The sequence below is a fragment of the Ctenopharyngodon idella genome, chromosome 22 (genome assembly GCF_019924925.1).
Source record: "Ctenopharyngodon idella isolate HZGC_01 chromosome 22, HZGC01, whole genome shotgun sequence".
NCBI lineage: Eukaryota > Metazoa > Chordata > Actinopteri > Cypriniformes > Xenocyprididae > Ctenopharyngodon > Ctenopharyngodon idella.
The window spans coordinates 5,455,567-5,482,813 of record NC_067241.1 but is presented as its reverse complement, the minus strand read 5'-3'; the positions used below and the strand labels follow the sequence as shown (position 1 = coordinate 5,482,813).

General features: G+C 36.5%; 2 protein-coding genes across 6 annotated transcripts; one reads left to right on the top strand and one right to left on the bottom strand.

The window, feature by feature from the left end:
* Positions 1-275: 275 nt before the first annotated feature.
* szrd1 (SUZ RNA binding domain containing 1) lies at positions 276-6,519 on the top strand. Of its 2 annotated transcripts, XM_051880835.1 has the most exons (5): positions 276-443; positions 2,018-2,067; positions 2,159-2,428; positions 4,796-4,948; positions 5,044-6,519. In XM_051880835.1, the coding sequence occupies exons 1-4, from the start codon at positions 393-395 to the stop codon at positions 4,908-4,910; spliced, it is 486 nt and encodes a 161-aa protein (XP_051736795.1). In that variant the 5' UTR covers positions 276-392; the 3' UTR covers positions 4,911-4,948; positions 5,044-6,519. The 2 variants fall into 2 exon arrangements, with proteins under 2 accessions (XP_051736795.1, XP_051736794.1); XM_051880834.1 differs by having other exon boundaries at positions 4,796-6,519.
* On the bottom strand, positions 6,278-27,247 carry atp13a2 (ATPase cation transporting 13A2). Of its 4 annotated transcripts, none has more exons than XM_051880824.1 (29): positions 27,087-27,247; positions 24,159-24,256; positions 23,904-24,071; positions 23,703-23,761; positions 22,035-22,104; positions 21,870-21,949; positions 21,698-21,775; positions 21,016-21,085; positions 20,704-20,838; positions 20,534-20,600; positions 20,295-20,426; positions 20,028-20,189; positions 19,386-19,496; positions 19,225-19,271; positions 18,151-18,339; positions 16,250-16,456; positions 15,739-15,846; positions 15,139-15,295; positions 14,894-15,005; positions 13,390-13,514; positions 13,032-13,216; positions 12,825-12,917; positions 12,624-12,703; positions 12,267-12,419; positions 11,557-11,653; positions 10,494-10,717; positions 10,247-10,398; positions 9,619-9,791; positions 6,278-9,528 (listed from the first exon to the last, which is right to left on the bottom strand). In XM_051880824.1, the coding sequence occupies exons 1-29, from the start codon at positions 27,103-27,105 to the stop codon at positions 9,361-9,363; spliced, it is 3,519 nt and encodes a 1,172-aa protein (XP_051736784.1). In that variant the 5' UTR covers positions 27,106-27,247; the 3' UTR covers positions 6,278-9,360. The 4 variants fall into 4 exon arrangements, with proteins under 4 accessions (XP_051736784.1, XP_051736785.1, XP_051736786.1 ...); XM_051880825.1 differs by having other exon boundaries at positions 27,093-27,235; XM_051880826.1 differs by lacking the exon at positions 27,087-27,247 and adding an exon at positions 25,998-26,227.

The following is a 27,247-nucleotide window of genomic DNA, read 5'->3' as shown; positions in this document are numbered from 1 at the left end:
ATCGTAATTTGTGTTCCGAAGATTAACAAAGGTCTTACGGGTGTGGAATGCCATGAGGGTGAGTAATAAATGACATTATTTTCATTTTTGGGTGAACTAACCCTTTATGTTGAAGAGGTAAAAAAAGTATTAGGCCTATATGAGCTATTTTAGGCTATTTTCTATTCATTTTCTATGAAGTTTGTCATTTTTGCAAACTTTCCAAATTTTTGGGGCACTTTTGAAATGAATTTCTAATGTCCAGAGGCCACAGTAACTCTATCCTCCCTGCAGTAGATGGCGCTACTGTGTAAGACTCACTAGCTCACTAAGCAGCTCACTGACGCTGTAGAGGGAAAATGTGCGTTAGCGTGTGGACTGAGGGAAGCCCCTAGTTAGCCAAGAGTGGAAACATGGATGATGAGGAGGTCGCCGAGAGCTGGGAAGAGGCCGCCGACAGTGGGGTAAATATGCGATAGCTGCGCTTTCTCCGCGCTTGCACAAACTGTCTTTTCAGTGTAGACAGCCTCGCGTGGAGCATTAGAATGATTCATCCCACTGGCTTCATGCTAGCTTGCTAGTCACGCCTGTGTATTTAGAGTTGGGCGGTAGGCCGCAGTTAAAGGGAAACTGGTCCCAAAACAGATGTTGTGGGATATTTTTACTTTAAACCAGTAGGTATAAGTATAGACGATTTTGATAATGTCAGCTGGTGAAGCGGCACGTTCGTGAGTCACGTAAAACAATTTGTGTTCTAAGCAAATGACATAAACTAACTGCTAACTAATGCTAGTTAGCCGGTGCAACTTTTGTTGAATAAAAAGGGGGAAATCTTTCTTTGCCATCGCGTCTGAAACCAAAGATGGCTGCCGAATGGATTGAGACTTGTTGGATGTCATAGACAAAGTATTGTAATCGTGTCGTCTTATGCGTATTCAGAGTTTATTTTTATGCGGAAATACGATTTGAAAGCAGCTGAGTATCGAGGTGGGATAGTCCCCATTCAGATAGTCAACAGGCGGTTTTTACAAGTTTTCAGTTTCTCTTGGGGTCTGTTGTAAATTATACTGTTTGCAAATTCACAAATCTTTATTTAATATAAGTATTTGTAGTGATTTGGGATAAAAATGGAAGGTTTGTCCAAAAAAAGTACGACTCTTGTTATAACTTTCTGCTCCTTATAGAGATGTGTGGATCTCGTGAGCGGTGCTATTGTTTTGCAGATAAATTTGAAAGAATAGTTCAGTCAGAATGAAACAAAAAGAAAGGAAAAACTTTTCATCGCTTTACTGACCTGTTTTCTTCTGTACAAAATAATAAATGTTGAGGCAGAATCTTATTGGCTGACAGTCTTAGCAGTCTCCATTCACTTTCGTTACAATTTTTTTCAATACAATGAAAGTAAGTCGTGACTGAGAATGTTATTCTGTCTAACATCTCCTGTTGTTCAACAGAAGAAAGTCATACAGGTCATACAGGTCATACAGGTTTACAACAAAAAATATGAATAAATGATGACAGAATTTTGATTTTTGGATGTACTGTCTCTTTAACTGTGCCCTTTAACAGTGGAAAAAGTCCATTGGTATGAATTGCTTTACCCTGTTTTCTTCGCTCTGATTTAGTGTATATATTTGATAAAGCAATATGTCATAATTTATCATGTCTGCTTTCAAATTTTGAACTCTTTTAAAACAGAGACTTGTTTTTCTTAAAGATTGGCAGTAACATCTACACCCCTGCCATTAGGCTCTGTAAACAAGTTTCCCTCCATTTAAATGTTTCCTCTGTCTCTGTTTAGAAAAGCCTTATATTGTCTACCTACTCAAGCAGCACTCTGTAATTCGGCCCTGTCATTAATTTAGCCACTGCACTATGGATGTATAAATAACTTTGTGAAATTGAAAACTTGCTGCGGCTTCAGAGGCCCCCTCCTTGAAGCGGCATGACTGTACTGTTTTGTAAGATTGCTTAATGCTATTTATCTCCAGTAGAATAAGTTTTATTTATTTTTTGTTTGTCATGACTTTGAACTTAGGAAATGGAGAGAAGACTAGAGGAAAAGCTTCGAATCAGTCAGAAAGAAAGGTATGTCAGGTCAACCCTGTGTTTTTAGTCCATGTTTTGTTCAATGCGCCTGTTTTACTCCTAATAATCATATTTTTTTATGCTCTTCCAGACTTTCAAGTGGCAGTTCGAGCCGTTCTCCGATGAGAACAGCAATCGTAATCCAGGATGACTCCCTCCCCGCGGCACCCCCACCACAGATTCGTATTTTGAAGCGACCCTCCAGTAATGGATCTTTAGGATCGTCTGTGACGCAGACTCGACCCTCCCCACAAGTAAAATCCTTAGCTCAGCGAGAGGCAGAATACGCAGAGGCCAGGAAGAGAATCCTTGGCAGTGCTACTCCTGATGACACACCACAAGAGAGACCCAATTCAGACCGGTAAAATATTGACATGGTGAATAGAGCAAAACTTATCATGGTTCTGGAAGCTAAAATTAATATTTTTTTATGATAATGTAAAACCTTTCCCATGCATTCCCACCATTAGATCTGGGATTGTGCTGTATATGCTTCGATAATCTCTATTCAGTTTTCATAAAATATGTTTTAGATCAGGTTCAGTGGTCTCACAACGCTTGGTATCAATGTTCTCTGTCAACTCCAGAGTTTGCGATTAAGTCTGAAGTGCGTGCGGCAAACAGCTAATCACACGGAACATGGAGAGCATCCGTTTGATTTGTTCTCATGAGAGAGACGGCACAATTCACTTCTCTTCTGAAGATTAAGATTATGAAAAATATAATGAATTTAAATGCATTTACAAGGCAGGAATAAACACTGCTGCAGCAAAAGTTTGAGAAGGCAGCTGAAAGAAAATATCTGACTATATCAATGCATGTGAATCAAACAAATAGGCCTAATAATTTATATAGGTTCACAAAGAGCTCAAATGAATGCATGTGAATTTAATCTGTTTAAAAACATTGTATTAAAGCATGTATTTTATTTATATTAATTTAAAAGCAAAGTTTAACATTAATGGTCAATTAATATAATTATATGAATAGATCTATATGATATGAATATATAATTCATGTAATATAAATATAATAAATATGCTCAGGAGCAGGTTAGCTGTGTAGTGTAAGTTACCATGGCGATGAACATCGCTAAAAACCAATCCACCTCCTTGAGCCCGAAAAACCAGAGTTTGCTCAAACTAATCTTAAACTTACCTGGGTAGCAACTGAAACCGGCTTCATGCAACAGGCCACTGATGTCACTCTCGCTTGTGTCGCAGAGTGCTCGGCTCTTGCATTGTCAATACAAGATCTTCACCAAAAAATGGATGGAAATAACATCAAAACATTTATTTCCATCAAGAGGTGCATCAATTTTTGGTCAAGATCTTGTATTGACAATGCAAGAGGTGAGCACTCTGTAAAGTCTACTCCAGCACATCCCAAAGACTTTCAATGTCTGTACTCAGAGGTGACAATTCATGTGTGAAAATGATTCTTCATGCTCTCTCCCAACCATTCTTTCACAGTTTGAGCCTGATGAATCTTGACATTGTCATCCTGGAATATGGCCATGATGTGTCTTCGTACATGGTTGTTTAAGAAATGAAAAGCTACGCACTCCATCTTTTAGGATTAGAAGAACTGTTGCCAAACATATAACATGCTAGAGACATAATAATCACTGCAATAATGATCCAATCATAGACTCTTAAAGGGATAGTTCACCCAAAAATGAAAATTATCCCATGATTTACTCATCCTCAAACCATCCTAGGCATATATGACTATCTTCTTTCAGACGAACACAATTGGATATGTATTTAAAAATATCCTTGCTCTCTGAGCTTTATAATGGTTGTGAACGGGGGGCCAGATTTTGAACCAAAAAAAGTGCATCCATCCATCATAAAAGTAATCCATACAGCTCCAGTGGGTTAATTAAAGCCTTCTGAAGCTATAGGTTTTTGTAAGAAAAATATCCATATTTAACACTTTATTAACTATAATAACTAGCTTTCAGCAGACGGCCGTATCCGCCGATTTGACGCAGAAGAGTAACCTCTGACCCGACGCATGACGTAATGATGAAGGCGAATAGAGCAAAACAAAACACCGGTCATGAATTAGAAGTCTAAAACGATTTTTAGAAAATTATATAAGAGGAGCTTGAGTTTGTTGCCCAGCCCTATTTGTTTAACCGTGAGAGGTGTCTAAGCTTACGCTACTCCTACATCCTGTGTCATACATCGCATCAGGTGGTTACTCATTTGGCGCAAGTTGGCTTGCACAGTATGCGTACGGTCGTCTGCCGGAAGCTAGTTACTTGAATTTGTAAAGTTTTAGATATAGATATTTTTCTCACAAAAACGCATCGCTTCGTTTCAGAAGGCCTTTATTAACCCCCTGGAGTCGCATGGATTACTTTGATTATGGATGGATGCTTTTTTTTTTTTTTTCTCAAAATGTGGCCCCCCATTCACAACCATTATAAAGCTTGGAGGAGCAAGGATATTTTTAAATATATCTCCGATTATGTTCATCTAAAAGAAGATACACACCTAGAGGATGGCTTGAGGGTGAGTAAATCATGGGATAATTTTTTTCATTCGGATAGTGTATTTAAGAAATAGGCTAATTGAAATCTCTGGAGAGAATATATGCAAAAGTACTTCCAGAACCAAGGATGCAGCAATTTTGATATTTATGAATGGCTACTTTAAAATGTCAAAATGCTTTTTATATTTTTGATTGTATATTTTACATGTTGTCTATCCTCAATCAGATCTCCACGTGGAAGCAGCCATACACTTTCAGAGGAAAACAGATCAGGAAACCATGTGGTTCGACAGCCAGCAGGTCCAGATGGTACACAAGGCTTTCACCACCAGCGCAGATAGGAATAGCAGCCTTTCCTGGGAGGAAAGGAGAGGCGATGGTGGGTCTCCCACAATACGGTTGAAAATCTAATCATTTTTATCAATATTTAGGATGTGAGTTTTTCAAATAAGTATAAAACCCTCTCAAATCCAGCACGGCGTGTGTGGAATGTAATGGGGGAAAGAAACATGATCCAGAGGAGCGGATGGGGAACGTTCCCCACTTTTTACACTGTGATGAGGACCTCGCTTCCGGACACTGCTCACTGTGATGTCCAGCCCCCACCCCTGAAAATCAAAATGAAAATAGAGAGAAACGAAACAGAACTGCAGAATGATTGTTCCTTCCTCACGTAACTCAGCCGTCACTGGCAGCCAGCCTGAAAAGTCATGCAAGCAAGCCCTATGAAGAGACATTTGAAACTGAAGATAACATGTCCTGGATGTGCTAAAACCGATAAAAGGATGGTATGAGGCACCAGCTTCCTTCAGCAATAATTCTAGAAATATCACTAATTATTCAGACCTCCCTTCCGTTCTCTCAAGCTTTTGTATTGCTTGTGTTTGTCTTTTGTTTTAATTTTGCTTATTACTGGCTCGGTCTGCATACTGCCATATGTTTTTAAATGGGTAAGAAACAGTGAGGGTGTAATGTGGAAACTTAAGCTGACTTTAAGTTCTTTATTGTTTACGGTTTTCTTTTTTTTACTCATGGGTCTTCCTCTAACTGTCCTGATTTCTACATAAAGTAAACAGAATAAAAACAAACTAGTAGAAAATTAAATGAGTGCAGCAAATGGCATTTTTAAACCGTTTCTATGCCTTTTATATGATTTAAAAAAGGTAGTCATTTTTAGATCTGTGCATTTTTAAGTGAAATCCAACAGAAAGATGAGTTCTGTAAATATTTGTTGTGCTGGGGAGAACTGGAGGGAGTGAAGCAAGGGGGGGGGATTTTGCTGGCTCCCCTCGCCTCACTTCCTCATCAAATCTGCTGTTGGCCACTTTCTTTTCTCTCTCTCTCTTTTTTTTTTTTTTTTTTTTTTACTTATGTAGGAACTCAGGTTGTTGTGAGGAAATATGAACGAATGAATGAAGTTGTGTATCAGTGAATAGGTTTTTAACTGAATGATGGTGCAATGTTAAGCTTACATGAAGTATGGCTTCAAGATCATTTGAAAAACACCTCTATGACTGGATTACAGAATATCCTATAAGAGATTATTTAACTTTATTGAAACCTAAGAGAAAAGTGTGTGACACACCGGTGGCTTAACAACGCAACTTTATTGGAGTGTTAAGTCAGTTCACCTAGTTGCTTTGGCTCTTGCAATACAATGTCTATAACATGAAGAGCCATACTACCTTTTTTGACTGTAACTCCCTGCTTTTTTTCTTTTTCTTTTTTTTTTAATTTCTTCCTAAACCTTCCTCTCCTGTGATGTCCATGAATGATATCTCTGACTCCTGCAGTTTATGGAAATACCCTTTAATCTGATATGTCATTGTTCACCCATTGTGCTGTAACAAATCAGACCAGACGGGTTTGTCATGCCCTGCCTGAGAACACAGAAATCTGCCTGTAAATACTTTTCAAAATGCCCATTTAATAAAGACTTTTTAAATAATGTCTCTGGATAACTTTTTTTTTTTTTCTACAGAATGTTGCAGTGTTTATTATAAAGGATTTATCTGTGCATCATTATTTTTTTTCAAATTCATATGCTGGAAATCCAGTCCCACTCTACTTTTTTCTTCTAATTCCAGAAGCCGTTTCACTCTGATTTACATCACAAATTCAATTATAGGGAATAAAAGATTGCAACTTCTGTTTCATGCCAACTTTAATTGGTTAATCTTATATCAGTGATTCTAAATGGTGAATTTTTAATTTTGTCTTGCCTCTTGTGGCATCTAACTGTTTATAGACAATGCAAACTAGTCCTCTTCTCGAAGCCACTACACATAAGAAAAAAAAAAAGTCAGCATCAAATGAAAATTCACCATATTTTCCAAATGGATGTTATTTATCAGGGATCCGTTCTTCATACCTTGCTTAATACATCTGAGATGATTTGGCAGATACCAGATTTTCTAATTATAATAATTGATCTCTGCTTAATTTGGTTCTTCAAATGAATTTGTGGATTTAATTAAAATATCTGGATTAAGTTGTCTGATATTACTTATTTACACTGATATTGTCTGACAGCAACAATGACATCATATAATTAAAAAAGGAAAAAGGCAAAATTAAAGAATTAAGAAGAATTAAATGTTACATGGTTCCCAATTATTTCCTTTTTTTACAATTTCTAGTATTTGTATAGACTTTTTTTGTCAAGAGTAGCCTACTATAATTAGCAATTCATTTAATTTTACACATGAAGTGGATAAAGCTTCTTAAGGGTCGATAACATATTTCTAATGGCACAGCAGACAACATCTTTTACATTGCGTTATTTATTTTTTTTTTTTTAAAGTTATCTGCATATCCTGCACTACATCAAGCCACCCGTATAATAGCTGTCACAAACTGTATGTAATGTGTGTAAGGCTCCAATAAAATGAGATATTAATTCATATTCACAGACTTTCATATTATGGTAAAAAAAAAATACTATGGAAGTCAGTGGGGCTTATCAGCTGTTTGGTTACCGACTTTCCTCAAAATATCTTCTTTTATGTTCAGCAGAAAAAAATTCATATAGATTTGGAACAACTTGAGGGTGAGTAAATGACAGAATTTTAATTTTTGGGTGAACTATCCCTTTAACAATCCTGAATCATGTCAAATCATCAACAGTAAAATCCAGATAACTGAATAGTCCATGTACCAAGAACGGGCCCCACATTTTTTTTCCCTTGCATGTTTTACTATTAACACTTTTAAAAAAAAAAAAAAAAACTTGTGATTTTTAATCAAATGTCATAACTCGAACTTCTGGTTTAAGCATCAAATTTCTCTATGGTGGCATATGGTGGATGTCTCTTATAATTTGGTTAGCTTAAACTCCACCCCTTTCTTACAACTGACTGCAAGTTGTCATTCAGATTTGTCTTCGCCCAATCAACAACAGATTAAACCAAGTCCCCGCCCTTTTTCTTTTTCAATAATCTGTTTCACTCGGATATACACCACAATATGGTTGGAAAGATCTGTTACTTAAAGGGTTAGTTCACCCGAAAATTAAAATTCTGTCATTAATTACTCACCTTCATGTCGTTCCACACCTGTAAGACCTTTATTAATCTTCCGAACACAAATTAAGAATTTTTTGATGAAATCCGAGAGGTAATCAACACTTTCAAGGTCCAGAAAGGTACTAAAGACATCGTTAAAATAGTGGATGTGACTACAGTGGTTCAACCTTAATGTTATGAAGTGACGAGAATACTTTTTGTGTTCAAAAACAAAAAATAACGACTTTATTCAACAATCTCTTCTCTTCCCTGTCATTATCCTTACGCAGTTGATGCAGTAAGCACAGTGAAGGCTTCATTGATTACGTCCGAATGCCAGCTCAGTATTGGCCAAAGCTGCACACGTGAACAGCACGACACGTGTGTGATGCTGACGCAGGAGCCGGACAATGAGTCGGCGTTCTGATGTAGAACCTGGAAGCACTGGACGTAAACAACATATGAGAATGACACAAAAGAGACGATCTTCTGCAGTTGTTTTTGCGCACAAAAACTATTCTCGTCGCTTCATAAAATTAAGGTTGAACCAACCTTTCTGGACCTTGAAAGTGTTGATTATATTGCTGTCTATGTATGGACGAGTTATATACCTCTCGGATTTCATCAAAAGTATCTTAATTTGCGTTCCGAAGATGAACGAAGGTCTTACGGGTGTGGAACGACATGAGGGTGAGTAATTAATGACAGAATTTTCATTTTTGGGTGAACTAACCCTTTAAGGGTCATAAATGCCATAGAGAATAAAGTAGGTAGCATGTATATATTATTTTGTAAATATGACAACTTGGAGCAACTTGGATGCTTTGTTAGAACTTTTATGGTCCACGAAAGGGAAAAAAAATGGGTTTAGAACGACATGCTCAGTATTTTGTATTCATGTTAGTAACAGGATCAATCACTTCTGAAGGCAATATGCCCTTTATTTTTTGTATAAACTGTTCATTTGTATGTATAAATTGTTAAATATGTTACATATTCTGGGGAAATATGTTTCCACCCCTTTTCTAAATCAGTCATCACACTTTCAAAATACTTAAAAGTTTTTATTCTTCATTCATGTTTTATATCATTAGAAATACCATCATTAACAGTGACCTTTACTTCACTCTTTTTACTGTATGATAAGATTTGTGCCATATATAATAGGCAGACAAGGATGGCATCTGGTACGCATACCTCACTAGTGCACTGAGAGGTGGTATCAGATCTTTGGCAACCCTGGATATGTGCATTGGGAGAGCTGAAATGCTAAAGCGGGAGGTAGGTGTTAGCTAACACCGATGACGGAGCACTGTGGTGGGAACACGGTCTGGTTCAGGGGTGGCCATGAGGGTGTTTCTGCAAGCTGGACGTCCAGACGTTTGTACTGCTTTTTGGACTCGCGTTTTCCTCTGAGGTTGCGAAGGCAGTTCAGGGCACCTCGGTCAATAAGATTCTGTAAAGAAAAATAGCTTGACTGCAATTACTGATATTAGTATCATGTTCCAGATGCCATGTTGTCATTAATACATGTATTTGTATTTACCTCAAATATGTAACATATGAAAAAGTTGAGTATGGCTACAGCCAACAGAACTAGTTTATAAACCATATCAGTGATGTCATAGAGCTCCAGCACACGATGGATGACGGTATGACGGGAAAGCACCAGCCAGCTCATAAGAGCACAGAAGACCATAAGTGCACCTACAAACAAAACTAAGAGGAAAAAAAAAACCCATTAAAAACAACTAAGCATAAATATTAGACATCATCTACATTGAGCATTTCTTTTAATAATAGCTACAAATTATAAAATGGTTATTAGGAATGGGCCATTGATAATTATTACTTCTATAACTCTTATTATTATAACTTTATCACTGTGAAATCTAATTTACATGATGAGAGGAAACACATTTACATCCATAGGCAAAATCTACATTTAATAAAACCCAAACCCCAATGTGAAGCTACAAATTACTCAAATTGTCTGGATTCAGTCAGATTTACTGAATGGAAATTTTTCACAAACATCTTTTTTTCAAACAAATTGTGATTTGTTTACTCCAATACTTTATGTTGCTTTATAATAGCCTATAAAAAAGCCTATTTTCTGTAAAGCAAGCCTATGTTTGCTGTGTTAAGTCTAAGGTCAAAGTTTAAATTCTCACCATTGTAATACAGTGGTTTTTTGTAAGGATATCCTTTAGTTATCACAATGGACATGATGATATACTGGAACCCCGATATGGCAAAAATGCTTGTGTCCTCCATGTTGGGCAGGTTTGCAGCCCCTGTCCTAGTGGAATTTAGAGGCACATACCTGAAAACAGTCACAGAGTTATAAAACAACAATTATGAGGGTGCAAGGATTTTTAATGTTACCTGAAAACTAGGTCACTTAGGTCAGTCGCTTACCAGTCTCGTGAGACAGTGATAAGTAGAGCAGACACTTGAGCTAGGATCAGCAGCACAGTGTGAACTAATAAACTAGCCAGGACTGGCAGAGACAGAAGACTTGCAGCTGGTCGCTGTGGGTGGAGCTCATCGCTTGGACCTCCACGCCCCATCACTATAGCCAAAACGGTCACCAAAACTAAATCAAAGAAGAGGAACTGCAGGTCTCCCAAGTTTGTTTTCTCCTACAATAGATAAAAGAAATCATCAACTTGATTGTTAAAGGGATAGTTCACCCAAAAATGAAAACCAAAAATGAATGACTATCTTCTTTCAGATGAACACAATCGGAGATATATTTAAAAAATATCCTGGCTCTTCCAAGCTTTATAATGGTAGTAAACGGAGGGGTGTGATTTTGAAGCCCAAAAAAATGCACCCATCGATAATAAAAGTAATCCATACGGCTCCAGGGGATTAATAAAGGCCTTCTGAAGAGAAGCGATGGGTTTTTGTAAGAAAAATATCCATATTTAAAACTTTTTTAACTATAATAACTAGGATCCGGCAACGGCAACCCCTGACCTGACGCATGACGTAATGAATGCAGAAGCGCAGAGGATAGAGCAAAACAAAACACCGGTCATGAATTAGAAGTCTAAAATAAGAAACGTTAAAGAGAAATGTCGGAGGATTTCGATATAAGAGAAGAGAAGCTTGAGTTTGTTGCCCAGCCATATTTGTTTAAACCGCAGTAGCTTACGCTACTCCTACATTCTACGTCATACATCACGTCAGGGGGTTACTCTTGTGGCGCAAGTCAGTTTTTTGGGCTTCAAAATCGCGTCCCCATTCACCACCGTTATTAAGCTTGGAAGAGCCAGGATATGTTTTAATATTACTCTGATTGTGTTCGTCTAAAAGAAGATATACATCTATGATGGCTTGAGGGTGAGTAAATCATGAGATAATTTAAATTTTTGGGTGAACTAACCCTTCAAAATGCCCAAATTGCTTCAGTGTATATTTTGGCATTGATTTGAGCTCATGAAAAAAAATGTAAATCGGACAGGCAAATACTCACAGTGTAGAGAATAAGTACAGAGGCAAACTGAATCAGACTGTACAAGGCCATGTACTTAAAAAGACTGAATGATGTCACCAGTGAACACCTGCCTTCCCTGTTTTCAAACAAATTAGACATTAGATTTAGTTAGTAACATCTATTATTGTTATTATTATTATTATTATTATTATAATAATAATAACAAAAAAATTATCATAGTTTATTAAAATTAATTATTTATTTATTTATTACTGTAAATTATAACATTTATTGCTATTATAAAGTCAAGAATAAAATATTCAATAAACTATTATTATTATTATTAAATATTTGAATTAATAAAATAAAATAGTAATTAATAGTGATTATTATTATTATTAAAAATAAACATTATACATAACATTATTATATACTGATATTATAATTTAAGTCAAAATACAAAATAAGTACTGCTAATACTACTACTAATAAAATAATTAATAATAATTGTTGGTTAAAAATAAACATTCATATTATTGTAATTAATAACAATTGTTGTATTAAAAAATTAATTCTTTTTATTATTATTTAAAACAATAATTATAACAACAACAAATAAATATAAATATATACATAAATAAAAATGTTTATATATTAATGTTATAATGACTTCAGTCAAGAATTCATTAGACAATTTATGGCTAAAAAGCTGAGTAATGTACACAGTGTGGTAAAAGTGTGTTATTTACTTGATGAGTAAAGGCACGCAGCTAATGTTGTCAGACTTGGATGTGAAAGGAGACGCCACAGAGGCCTCAGCCTCAGACAATGACACGCCGACATCTGCAGCCCTCAAGGCTCCACAGTCATTGGCTCCATCCCCACACATACCGACCCTGTAACTGCACACGAGTCAGGAGATATGGTCGTTATATTCAGCATTACAAACCCCTGCTAACAAATTCCGACACGATCACTGTATTCATTGTTTATTTATCAATGATGTTGTATAAATCTACATTTTTTGTTGTCATTTTTATAGATCATTCCCAAGCAATGTTCACTACTGCTCTTTATTGACCACACATTTCAAATACTGAACTCACTTGAGACTCTGCAGTGCCTTTACCAGCTGGGTTTTCTGTTCTGGGGTCATGCGGGCGTACACTGTACCCCTCATCAGAATCTGCAACACAGAAACAATAAGCACTGTCAATTTCCAGAAAACGCATTTGAAAAGTATGGTGCCCACATCACCAGTCTAAAATTGGAATGAATCAATACTCGTAAAACTTAATCTAAGTCACCTTGGGTAGATATTCAGGAAAATGATCACAAAGTGCTGCAAAGGACATTCCATTTATAGCCAAATGATAGCCGGCACTGTTCTGGTAGAGACCCTTAGGGTACAGGAAGAGGAAATATTAATCTCTTTGCTGTTCTCAATAAGATATTACTATATGATGTGTTAATGGTAACGTCTGTAAAGCACTTAATAGGTCAAACGAACAAACCTGTGTTGGAATATCAATAGTCTCATGAGTATTAATGGTGGCTGCTGCACCATCTCCTTGATGAAACTGCAGCGAGGCCATTGAACTGGCAGTAGGGGGCGATGCATGAACAAAAATAACCTTCTCATGTGACAGTACCATTCCACACGCACGTGCTACATTCACAGCAGTGAGAATATTGTCACCTGACAGGGCAAACAATGTGACAAATCATTTTCACTTCTCTGTGTCTATAAAGCTAAGAGAGAGGCCACTGTTTAGTGTCAATTCAACTAGGCCAGACAATCATAAAGAAAATCATGGTTATAAACATACACTATAAGGGTTTTTATATTGCATTTGTTGTTTTTGGACATACCTGTAACCATAACAGGCCTTAATTGTGCCAGTTTAAGAATACGAATGACTTCAGCACTCTCTGGCTTCACCTGGTTCTTCATTACCAACAGACCCAGGAAGTTCATGTCCTTCTCCACCTCCTCCCTACAAGCAAACATTTATCAAGAGCTGATGCTAATCAGGGCTCGACATAAAGCATTTTTAGATACTGTGTTTCAGAGAGAAAAAAAAAGATGGTTTAATTGTCAGAAAGGTAAATTCACTTGTCCTAAAACATTTTTAACAACAAAGCTTCGGTATATATTATAAAATGAGACGAGGCAGCAGGAATGTAAAGCATGCATCTGTTTCTCTCTAAATATCATATTTTAAAATAGAATTTAAGTATAAAAATAATAATTAATAATTAAATTTACTACCGTTCAAAAGTTTGGGACCAGTAAGATTTAATTCTTTTATTCAGCAAGGATTCATCAAGTTAATAAAAAATGACAGCAAATATATTTATAATGTTACAAAAGAGTTTATTTTTATTTTTTTTTAAAAAGCTGTTCTTTTGAACTTTCTATTCAAAGAATATTGAAATGTATCACGGTTTATACAAAAATATTAAGCAGAACAACTGTTTTCAACATTGATAATAATAAGAAATGTTTCTTGAGCATATTAGGATTAGGATAATTTCTGAAGGATCATGTGACACTGAAAAAAGGTGGATGGAATCATAGCTAATGAATGAGACACCACTTGTCTCTTTTACTAAATAACTTTAAAGTGTTATAAAAACACTGAGAAAAAGAAGAAAAAAAACACTCTAAGGTCAATGAGAACACCTTTATATACACATGGGCCTTAAATATCTCAGAAAATGCCTTGAGCATTCTTCATTCACAAAAAAAAAAAAAAAAAAAAAAATTATATATATATATATATATATATATATATATATATATACATATATATATATATATATAGTATACAGTATAACAAGTTGTCATTTACTTCAGACAGGATGTTGATGTTTAGCAAGGCGGCAGCAGAGATCTTATCAGTCATTGCTAACCTTCTACTGCAAAATGCTGCCACTAATAAACCAATTTTCGTTGCTTTAAAAAGCACATGATGCATGTAAGATAATCAATAATGAAGGGTTGACTTAAAATAAACCAGTAAAAAGGTTTGGTCTCACTACATCCAGGGGGTTTCTTTCTTTTTTTTTTTTTTTTTTTTTTTTGGTGGGAAGATTGTGGACATTTTTGCTCCGGAAAACTGTCCTCCAAATATAATTTAATCTTTTTAATCAATTAATTGGAGAAATGATGATGAAAATTCAGCTTTGCCATCACAGGAATAAATTACATTTTAAAATATATTAAAACAGAAAACTATCATTTTAAATTGTAATAATATTTCACAGTGTTAATGTTCTTAATGTATTTTTAAAATAAATACAGCCTTTGTCAGAAAAATCTTAGCTACCCCAAACATTTAAACTGTAGTGTATATAAAACAAAACAGCTGACCTTTCAACAGTGCTTAAGTCAGTATCCTTATTAAAGTGCTTGTAGGCAAATCCAAGGACCCTGAAGCCCTGGCTCGCATACTCCCGGAGAGTGGGTGAAAAATGAGAAGGCACTGGCACAAGGAGAGCACAAAGACAGAACAAAAACTGAGCACAAAAATAAATAGGTAGCGTTTCATATCCTCCGGCTTGCTCTTCTCAAGGTGATATAAGAAACAGGACAAGTTTTAAGAGTCAGGTCCTCACCACTTTCTTCAAGGCAGAAGCTGGCCACCATCTCAGGTGCTCCTTTAAGGAATGCGACAGGAGAAGCCCCATCTGGGCCAACGGTCACCACGCTCATCCTTTGCAGAGAAGAGGAGAATGGGAATCTCCGCACAATTGCTATTGGCTGACTGACAGACTGAAAAACATAAGAGGATAGGTAAATTAGGATTAAAACATTATCCTTATCCAATGTCTGGCATGGTGATAATCTTCACTTTGTTTTTAAGAACCAAAAACTAACATTTGGTCATCATTTACGTCATTCCAAACCTGTATGCCTTTCTTTGTTCTGTGAAACAAAAGATATTTTGAAGAACAATGGGATTCAAACAACACTGAACCCCATTGACTTTCACTGTATGGACAAAAACAGTTGAAACACTTTTTCAAAATATATTATTTCGTGTTCAACGAAAAGAGAAATTCATACAGGTTTGGAACGAAATTAGGGTTAGTAAATGATTTTCATTTTTGGGTGAACCATCCTTTTCATTCATAATCAAGTCCCAAAAGTGCAAGTCATTTCCTTCTTGTCACACCCAATGACTGTTTTCTTGTTCTGTAGATGCATCAACTTACATTTCCTTCTGACAGGAGCTCAGGTGCAGGAGGTCTCATCACTGATAGTACTCTGTGTCTCCCAAATTCAGAATCATGTCCCATCTCATTCTCTGGCTCAGTCAGTTCCTGTCATTTTGCATGAAAGATATCATCAGAGTTGCCATTAAACTGATTAAACAAAACAATTCATACATGTCATATCTGAAATTCTTAAAGAAATGAGATGCAAATTACTGAAATCAGGTCACAGCTTTCCAAACCTGTATTACACAGATCACAAAGGAAGATATTCTGAAGAATGTTTGTAACCAAACAGTTTTGGTGCCCATTGACTTTCATTGTATGAACAAGAAAAGAAAAAAAAAAAGAAGACGACATTTTTCAGAATATCTTCTTTTGTGTTCCACAGAAGAAAGTAAGTTATTCAAGTTTGGATCGACATGAGGGTGAGTAAATGTTGACAGAATTTTCATTTCTTGATAAACTCTCTCTTTAAGAACATGAAGCACTGTGAGAAACCAGCCATTACCCATCCAGTGGATTCAATCATTTTGAGCTCCAGTGGGTCTCCAAGTGCTTGACCCCCCAGCAAAGCCAAAGAATGGCAGGAGGCAAGTGCAAAGAGCATCATTCCAGGAGGGAGAATAAGAGGGTCAGGGACCAGTTCGCCAAATACCGCTCCATTTGCTTCCATGACACCCCACACATCCAGACCCTCCTCTGTCAGAGTGCCAGTCTGAAACAAACACAGAGAAACTGTGAAAATGAGAAACTCACAATAGCTACGTTTCGAGTCGAAGCTGAGAATTTAACTCAAAATTGGAATATCACATAAAACATTTGTGAATAAAGCAGTGTTTCCATCCTATAAAAATGCAATTCCCGCAATCAGGGAAGCCACTGTGGCTCTTCTTCCTCCATCATAAATGACCTGCGTCTCAGAGCGGGCAGATGAAACGCAATAAACGCTGTCGTGTTATCTTGCGTTCGGATGCTTGTATTTGTGAACGCAATCGTATGAGACTCTTCTGGGAGGTCATTATAACCAAATCATTCTGATGACAGACTTTGGCTCAGGCATTTCAGAATGATCAAACCAATATTTGAGATGCTGTGCAATGAAATTGATCCACTGGTTAATTCAGTTATCCAATCACATCCACTGTTAAGGCAAAGTCACATGAGGTTTTTGTTGTGCATCAAAGTATTTATTCGGTAAATGTGTTTCCATTGTGTTTTTTTATGCAATAAATATGCACATAAAATAGGTGGATGGAACCATAGCTAATGAATATGAGACACCACTTTTCTTTTTTACTAAATAACTTTAAAATGCCATATTGCAACACTGTAAGATCAATAAGAACACCTTTATATACACATGGGCCTTAAACATCTCAGAAAATGCCTTAAGAATTAATCATTGACAAAAAAAAAAAAATAATTGTATACAGTGTGACAAGGATGTTTGACTGCAGATCATATAGGGAGTTGTCTTTTATTTCAGACAGGATGTTGATGTTTTGCAGGGCAGCAGCAGAGATCTTATCAGTCACTGCTAACCTTCTATTGCAAAATGCTGCCACTAATAAACCCATTTTCTTTGCTTTGAAAGCACATGATGCATGTAAGATAGCAATGAAATGAAATGCTCAATAATGAAGGGTTGACTTAAAATAAACCAGTAAAAAGATTTCTTTTGGTCTCACTACATCCAGGGGGGTCATTTAAAGTTTTTTTTTTTTTTTGGTGGGAAGATTGTGGACATTTTTGCTCTGGAAAACTGTCCTCCAAAAAGAATTTAATTTTTTATTCGTTTAATTGGATTAAAATTTCACCCACCAAAATATGAAACATACTTCCTAGAGAGTATAATTAATTGCATAAGTTTTAGAGTTGTTTGAAATTATCTGTATGTTATGGGGAATTGCTTGTGATGCAAATGTGTTGACTAGAAACAACATGAAATGGATATGGATGGAGTTACTATAGAAAAAAATATTTATAAATATAAATAATTTATAAACACACACACTAATAATATAATATATAGCAGAATATATAATAATAATAATATATATTTTATTAAATATAACAACAATAATAATATTGTCAATGAACTTATCAATGTTAGCTAGATTATGTGTAAAAGGAACACTCCTACAGTCAACAGAACTGACATAGGAAGGAAGTTCTCTATTGGTCTAACCAAGGGCACTGATGATGTATTCATTACACAAACAGAACACCTTCACAGAGTAAATAAAGTTTATTTTAACAGCCTGAAGCTCAGGCTCTAAAAGGACAAATACAGGACTAGGCAAATGCTTGAAACTACAGTGGCAGTATCACTCATCAGGACACCATTTTTAAAGAAGCAATTAAGATCCTTCCCAAAAAAAGGCATTGCGCGAAACCTTGATCTCTTACCTTATCAAAACAGAAAAGTGATATTTTGCCGCAGATATTAATGCGAGGTGGGCTAATGCAGAACACCCCATGACGCTTCAGGCGATTCTGGGCGTAGATAGCGGCTGTAGTTATAGCAGCAGGAAGAGCAGGTGGAACTATTATTGTCACAATATCCAGAGACCGGATGAGTAGTTCGTTCCAGGGCGTCTAATGACAAAAGAAGTGGATATGCAGAGAAATTAAATCTGAAGTATATTTATTTGTAAATAAAATGTAATTTAGAAGGAAATAATTTAAAACCAAACAGAGTGCAATATTCCCTTTTTCAGCAGCACTGGTTGCAGAAGTATTTTTTCCATAGGGATTTTTTATTTTTTTTTTAAAGTCTTTGTTAAAGCATTATAAGCCATGAACAAAGCCAATCAGCTACGAGGTGAATCACAACACTACAAACTTTGATTTGAAGCAAAACGCTATAGAAAAGCAGACAAAGACAAAGGTACATGACTGTGTACTTAACGGTTTATTGAGGGAAAGAACTTCCATCCATGAAGCACTGCGAACAGCATAATCAAATTTAAAATGGAGGAAATATAAACCTATTTACATATTTTAAGTTCACTGCAAAAAAATGCATATTTATACAAAGTATTTTGAGAGCGTAGCAAGATCAACTCCATTATGTCATTCACAGTGCTTCATGGGAGTGGGTGGAGCTAAAGAGACATTTGGCACGTTGCTTTTTTTGATCATGAGTAATTACGTTTTTCACCAAGAATTCTGCTGTTAAACATGATCATTTTAAAAATAAGCTGAAATAATGTGGGCTGACGGCTTCAACAGAAACAAATACCATAGATTAAATAACTTCGTAACTCACAGTAGGTCTATCTTTAAAGGTTCATAAGTTATTGTTGAAAATCAATTTCCCTATTTAGGAAATGAACAGAGTTTTTACTTCTGGAACCTGACTGTCGCACTCTATAACTGTAATGCAAAAAACCTTGACTAACATAGAAAAAAAAAAACCTAAAAGGATTAAAAAAAGAAGTATAAGATATGGCCCCTCTAATGGAAGTATGAAATACTTACATTGCTCCTTGATAGTATCACAAGGCTATAAATAGTGCCGACCAATGCTGAAACACAGATATTCACATCGATAAAGGCTCATATTCTGCACTATGAGACTAACACATAAACAAATGTCATCATATCACATATATAAGAGGCTAGCAAGTAGCCCAACTTACCCAGAAGTCCTAGAAAAAATAGGAACCTCATAGCATCCTTGTAGAAGCGAAAGTCTAATGGTTGAGGGTAGAGGATAGAACTAATAAGGTCTCCTTTGGCAGTAAAAAACCCTGACGAACAGAAACAAAAGTGGTTTTCATGAGAAAACAACAAAAGAAAGTAAAATCGAAAATCATTTTATGGCTTCTCTGCTTTGTAGCTAAGATCAAGTGTATTGTAGACTGCAGAGTATTTAATATAAATCAATCAGACATTTCTGTGCACCCAAGGCAGTTGTAATTTACAAGCACTACTGATCAAAGGTTTAGGGTTTAATATGCTAATTTGGTGTTCAAGAAACATTTCTTATTATGAAAGTTGAAACCAGTTGTGCTGCTTAATATTTTTGTTGAATCCATGATACATTTTATTCAGGATTCTTAGATGAACAGAAAGTTCAAAAGAGCAGCATTTATTTGAAATGGCAAAGATACTGATAAGGATGCAAAAGAAAAGTCACTTTTGAGCAATTTAATGTGTCCTTGCTGAATAAAAGTATTCATTTCTTTATAAAAAAGCAAACAAAAAAACAATCTTACAGACTCCAAACATTTGAACGGTGCTGTATAATAGAAAAAAGATTGTGTTTTCTTATAAATCACCTGTGCGTGTTACAACAGCGATGGCCCCATTCCCAGCAGGACCGCCTCCTTTAGCCTGGATGAGCTGTGTGCCACAAAACAAAGTGTGTCTGCGTTCAGACTCCGGACTGTATGTGGCCCCAGAAGTAGACAATGGCGTCTTCATCACTGGTATGCTCTCACCTGTCAGTGGGTAAAGAGGCAGTAGTGAGAACGGAAGAATGGAAAAGTAAATACATACAGATTTAGTGCCATATACAATTTCACAGGCCGTTTGCATTCTCTCACCAGTCAGCATGCTTTCGTTCACCATGCACTCCCCAGCCAGCAGGGCGGCATCGCAGGGCAGGAGCAAACCCTCAGCTGGAATCAAAACACAGTCACCTGGAACCAGCTCCTCAGAGTTTACACACTCTTCCTCTGGGAAAAACACACAAACAAACATGTTTTCACAAAGAACATACCAACATTGTGAAAAACACCACTTTGATGGCTGCTTATTTTAGGGGTTTGATTAGCCATGTCACCTCCGGTGTCCCTGCGCACAGTAACGTTCACTACCAAACGGGCCATGCGGCGGAGAGTGGTGCTTTGCTGCAGAGACATAAAACGACATATTATTATTAACAACTCGCTTATTACATGAATTCACAACAAAACAAAAGAGCTCAAAGGAGTGGAAATAATGTACGCATACCTTACGAATCTGATAAAGGGACACAGCGATTGAAATCAAGGATATGATGACGATACAAGCAGCATAATAATAGTATCTGTCTGACATCCACAGGATTATGCTGAACACCTGAAATACGTAGAACGGATTGAGCACCTGAAAAAAAAAAAATAATAAAATTGGAAAGCAGATCAATATATGAATATTTCACAAAGTATTTATTATACAAATACAAGGTATGCCACTATTTATTCATTACATAGTGTCCGTAATAGCAAAAGAATAATTTTACAGTGTATTTAAAATACAAAAAGTAGGGAAGAAAAGGTCTACCTCCTCAAAGAGAAGTTGCAAGTAAGACTTCACAGGTACATCAATAATATTGGCCCCAAAAATTTGTTTTCTGTAGGACAGAGAGTAAAAAAAACAAAAGTGTTTTTGTGTGGCATGAATTATATTCACATGTCATATAGGCTGCGTTTAATGCAAGTCTTAATGCACAGATTGGATCATTTAACCATATCCAATTTTTTGTACTGTCTGTTATAGCCTATAATGTAGCTTTCAGTAGCAAAGCAGTTTTATTTATAAAATTCACGGGTCAGAGGTTGAAAACCAGTTTCTATGCTCTTGAATGTTTCTGTGTGTGTGCAATTTCTTAACTATAAAGTTTCCACCTCGGTAAAAATAAGCTGTGAGTTTTAGTGCGAACGCATACAGGCACGTCAGCTTCATAATACAACATTAAAAAGCTATGTTTGTGGTCAAATGTGTCACCCTTGCCTTGTTGTGGCTTGGAATTCGAAGGGGAATCGGATATATGTGTTTAGTAGGTCAGATGTCCAGATATTGGATATGTATCTGATTTAAAGCCACATTTGGAAGTGGCTCCGATCAGATGCGGAAAAAACAGATCTTGTGCAGATTTTTGTGTTTACATATGTGCAACAAATTCCGATCTGTGTCTTTTTTGTGCCAGTGTAAACGCAGCCAGAGTCACTGAAAGGGTACAGACCTTATGCTTTGGTCTGCTCGACTCAGTCCTTGCTGTCGGCCATGCAGGTCAGCACAGGTCCAGCCTTCATTGAGGATACTAAAGACAGAAGTAAAAGACATTTACAACCACACAATTTCAACCAGCTTTATAACCATATAACCATGTAGAGGCTATAAATACCAGACGGTACCTTGCTTTGCAAAAGGCTCCTTTCCTGGCCATCCATATGTAACGCATGCCCTCAAACACATAGTATCTAAGCAGTGTTTTCTAGATGAAAGAAAAAGATGATAAGATCAAGCAGACGGACCTGAAATGTACATAACACCCTCTATTTTGACTGCCCTTATGTTACCTTTTCACTGTGTAGCTGCACGGTGTCTCTCCATTCATTCTCATCTGCCTCTCCTACTGCAAACTCCAAACTGGAAGAGATCAAATAGCTCTATTTAAATATTCTAATATGTATTAATATAATAATTAAATAAATACAGCAAAAAATAATAATAATAATAATAATATTATATATATATATATATATATATATATATAATATTATATACACACAAACCCGATTCCAAAAAAGTTGGGACACTACAAATTGTGAATAAAAAAGGAATGCAATAATTTACAAATCTCATAAACTTATATTTTATTCACAATAGAATATAGATAACATATCAAATGTTGAAAGTGAGACATTTTGAAATGTCATGCCAAATATTGGCTCATTTTGGATTTCATGAGAGCTACACATTCCAAAAAAGCTGGGACAGGTAGCAATAAGAGGCCGGAAAAGTTAAATGTACATATAAGGAACAGCTGGAGGACCAATTTGCAACTTATTTGGTCAATTGGCAACATGATTGGGTATAAAAAGAGCCTCTCAGAGTGGCAGTGTCTCTCAGAAGTCAAGATGGGCAGAGGATCACCAATTCCCCCAATGCTGCGGCAAAAAATAGTGGAGCAATACCAGAAAGGATTTTCTCAGGGAAAAATTGCAAAGAGTTTGAAGTTATCATCATCTACAGTGCATAATATCATCCAAAGATTCAGAGAATCTGGAACAATCTCTGTACGTAAGGGTCAAGGCCGGAAAACCATACTGGATGCCCGTGATCTTTGGGCCCTTAGACGGCACTGCATCACATACAGGAATGCTACTGTAATGGAAATCACAACATGGGCTCAGGAATACTTCCAGAAAACACTGCCGGTGAACACAATCCACCGTGCCATTCGCCGTTGCCAGCTAAAACTCTATAGGTCAAAAAAGAAGCTATATCTAAACATGATCCAGAAGCGCAGGCGTTTTCTCTGGGCCAAGGCTCATTTAAAATGGACTGTGGCAAATTGGAAAACTGTTCTGTGGTCAGACGAATCAAAATTTGAAATTCTTTTTGGAAAACTGGGACGCCATGTCATCCGGACTAAAGAGGACAAGGACAACCCAAGTTGTTATCAGCACTCAGTTCAGAAGCCTGCATCTCTGATGGTATGGAGCTGCATGAGTGTGTGTGGCATGGGCAGCTTTCACATCTGGAAAGGCACCATCAATGCTGAAAGGTATATCCAAGTTCTAGAACAACATATGCTCCCATCCAGACGTTGTCTCTTTCAGGGAAGACCTTGCATTTTCCAACATGACAATGCCAGACCACATACTGCATCAATTACAACATCATGGCTGCGTAGAAGAAGGATCCGGGTACTGAAATGGCCAGCCTGCAGTCCAGATCTTTCACCCATAGAAAATATTTGGCGCATCATAAAGAGGAAGATGCGACAAAGAAGACCTAAGACCTATAAAGTAAAATATCTAGCTTCCGCCAGACCGATTTTACACCAGATTTTACACCTTCACAAATGTTAACAAAACATAGCAAGTAACAAGTTACCAAATTATTTTAAAATGCAAAGAGTGGTTTAAAACAAATAGCTGGTTCCTTTTTGAAAGAAACTTATAAAACATATAAATAGAAAAAAGGAGAAACATGAGTAATAAATGTACTGTGGGTCTCACCTGCCTTCCTCAATCTCCTCTTTAAGCACGTCTACAACAAACTGCTGTCCATATCTGTCCTGTCATAATCAAATAAAAAAAAATACCATTCCTTATTATGGAAAACTGGAATTACTGTAAATCTAATCCCATTTGTCAATATTTTACCAATCAGTATTTAAATTTTCAGTAAAGCAGACAGTCTGCATATGGAGACAATACCTTTAATAGTAAAACATCCGCCATTGAAACGGCACAGGACTTGCACCGGGCCAGGATGCCAAGGCGAGGGCGCCAGTTGAAAAGCACTAGCAGCAGGCCTAAAGAACATACCGCCCCAATGCGGCACAACCACACTTTCCAGCACACCCATCTGTACCCCTGAACATCCTGGGACACAAATCACATTACATTTGATTATAAAAATATCAGTTCTAGAATAGCAAGAAATGCATTTGTATTTTCCCAACATAGTACCATATGTGAAATGGCACTGAGCTCCTTGGGTCTTGGATCCTTTATGAGGGGATCTGTGGTGGGGGGGGAGGCATCATCCAGCCCCGGACCACAGCTTCCTAAAAGACAAGATCCGTAATTGGTCCTGTTTGAACAGCAGCTCTTAAAGTTCACTAAGACATTAGTGCAAACACAATATAAAAACTTTGAGTACACACTCCCTTTTAGTAAATAAAAGAATACACTCTAGCATATATCTATGACATCAATAGGGTACGACATTGATTGTAATATTAAAGTCCCCATTAAATCAAAATTAATAATTCTTATTTTTTTATCTATCTGTACACATATTTTTTTTTATGTATCAAAATTACTTCCCCTCCCTCTTTCAACCACATCTCTTCTCTGATGACGTGTTCACTGGCGTGAGGGCGGGACAACCTGTCACTCACATGACATGACATCACAGCAATAACAAAACACAACCATCCAATCAATTCCTGACTAACAAAATCAAGTCCCGCCCTACCATTTTTCTTGTTCGAGAAGCCATTTCACTTGGATATACGTCACAAAAGGGAAGAAAAGTATTTTGCAACTTCCGTTTCATACTGACTTTAAGACAATGGCTGCGTCCGAAATTACATACTTCTCTACTATATAGTATGCGAAAAACAGTATGTGAAAAAAAAGAGGTGTCCGAATTCACAGTACTCATAAAAGAGTAGGCAAAAAGTACCCGGATGAACTACTACTTCCGGCGAGATTCTTAAGTGTGCATACGATAGACACTTTACTATCCCATGAGGCCACAGGAGAGGATTTGTGAATGGCAGGGAAGCAACACAACTGACGTTGGTAGGTCACAGTGACAGCACAGAGACAGCACAGTGACAACATGGGGAATGTAGCATCTGGATTACATTCATACTTTTTAGTGCTCGCAAAGCAAGTACTCATTCAAAATAAGTACCTACTCAAGAGAGTATACAATTTCGGACGCAGCCAAAGACTTTTAACAAAATACATCCACGTTATGAGTAACATTCTGGCAAATCGTCTCTTGACACCCTGTTGCAAAGATCACGATGTCCTGGTGCCACATGAACTTCACAAATCTGTTTAAGCACCAGTAATATTCTTAGTACATCTAGCTTTGAAAAAATAATAAAATGGCCATTTGCTTTCATCAGTTTTGAAGAAGGTTTGCAAATATGTATTTTAAAAGGTTAAGCCTGAGAAACTTGTGAGCATGGAGTATTTCCAGGTTACAGAGGATTGTAAATGGGAAGAATCAAACTGAAAACTTCCTCTTTTTACTTTTACAGATCATGTGCTTACTTTGTGATGTTTATGCACAAAAGAACAATTGCTGACTTTCACTTTATAATGCTTCCTTCAAGCAAAAGTGAGAAACAACAAAACATAAAACTTTTATAATGAACAACTTTTTTTTTTTAGCATCCCAATGTTTAATAGTATCTACGTCCGTACTTGTATGAAATATTATTAAAAGAAGGCTGGAGGACATTGATAAAACACTATTTAGTGCTCTCGTTAGAGGCTTATGATACAGAGCTTGAAATACAGGTTCCGCCACGCCACCTCACTAGAGTAGAGGAGACAACAGATGAGGTGGAATATCCAGCAGTAAATGTGCTAGAAACATGATGTCCCTTTAAAAGCATTATTTTTTCACAAGTTCAAATCAACTGACTTCGATTCAACATAACGACAAGTATGCCCAAATTATAGTTTCAGTCAGTTCTAACAATTGAAATTGATTCTATTTAAAACACCATGTGTGCTGAAGAACTACATGTGTATTTTTCAAGAAAGGGGAAAAAAAAACCTTACCACCCTTTGGTCTTTTCTCTGATGCAAGTTCCTAACAAAAACATTCACCACGAGATTTGTATACGACTACAGTTTCTACTAGATAAAATATCCACAACATTACAGTAAACCTTAAAAGTGACATAGGATATGCTCCCGTTCAGGTAAGCCAACTTAAGCAGGAACTCGACAGCTCCGCCTACATTCCTCTATGAGCCGGTGATCTATCATTATCCGAATACAGGTAAAATAGGCCTAGTCATGTGTGTCCGACTCACTTTCGCGAATCGGTTCTTTCAAACAGTCAGCAACAAGAATCCGTTCAAATCGATTCATTAATTTTTCATGTCGACATAATTAGGTTTTCAGTTTCGAATACGTTTTTTTAAAGACTTATTTAGTTCAGTTTTTGCAGCCATGATTTTATTTAGTTCAGTTTTTGCAGCCATGATTCAATTCATGAAAACAAATTACTTTAAAACCTAAAAAATGCATTATATTTAAATCACTCAGCTGAAAAAGTTTTTGCATGTTTAAATGTTTGAAAACCATTGCGTCTTAAAAACCAACTCTGTTTTGTATAAAAATGTCAATCAAGTCGTAAACCTATAATCATTTGTTTTGTACGAGAACCGAACGATTCAACAATGGGCGGTTCTCGTACAAAACAAACGGTCTGTGAAGCCGTTCGATCGATTCATTGAAAAGATCCGACTCACAGAACAACAATACACTTCTGGAGTTTAGTACAGTGCCTGCACATCAGATGACCTATTGTTTTAGCCGATTTAAAAAATCCTATTTAATCTAACCTTCTGGCGTCACGCATTGACCAAATTACTAAATCTACAGATACAATGACAACTTATGAGATTTTCGCAACAAAGTAGCCACATGTTCTGCTCTGATGACAATGAATAATCAGAACATCAAAACTGAACAAATGTCGGATGTCCCGTTTTATTCATATCTCATACGAATGAAATTTACAGATTGTAAATACACAGATTCTTTATTAAATTTCAGCCAAGAAGACTTCATGGGATGCGAAACTGAGATATCTAGAGATATTTCTTTCAATATTGACATGCACAGGCGAATTGCACTTACCCATACCTGGTGAATCCATCTATGATCTAAAACGTGAGTGCTAAAGCACATACTTTTGCACAATCATTATTTCATTACACACTACCGCAGAAACTAACAGTTTCTGCTTCAAGCGTCAGTTTTATAAACGTGACGCCATAACCCTTCTTCCTTTACGTTCT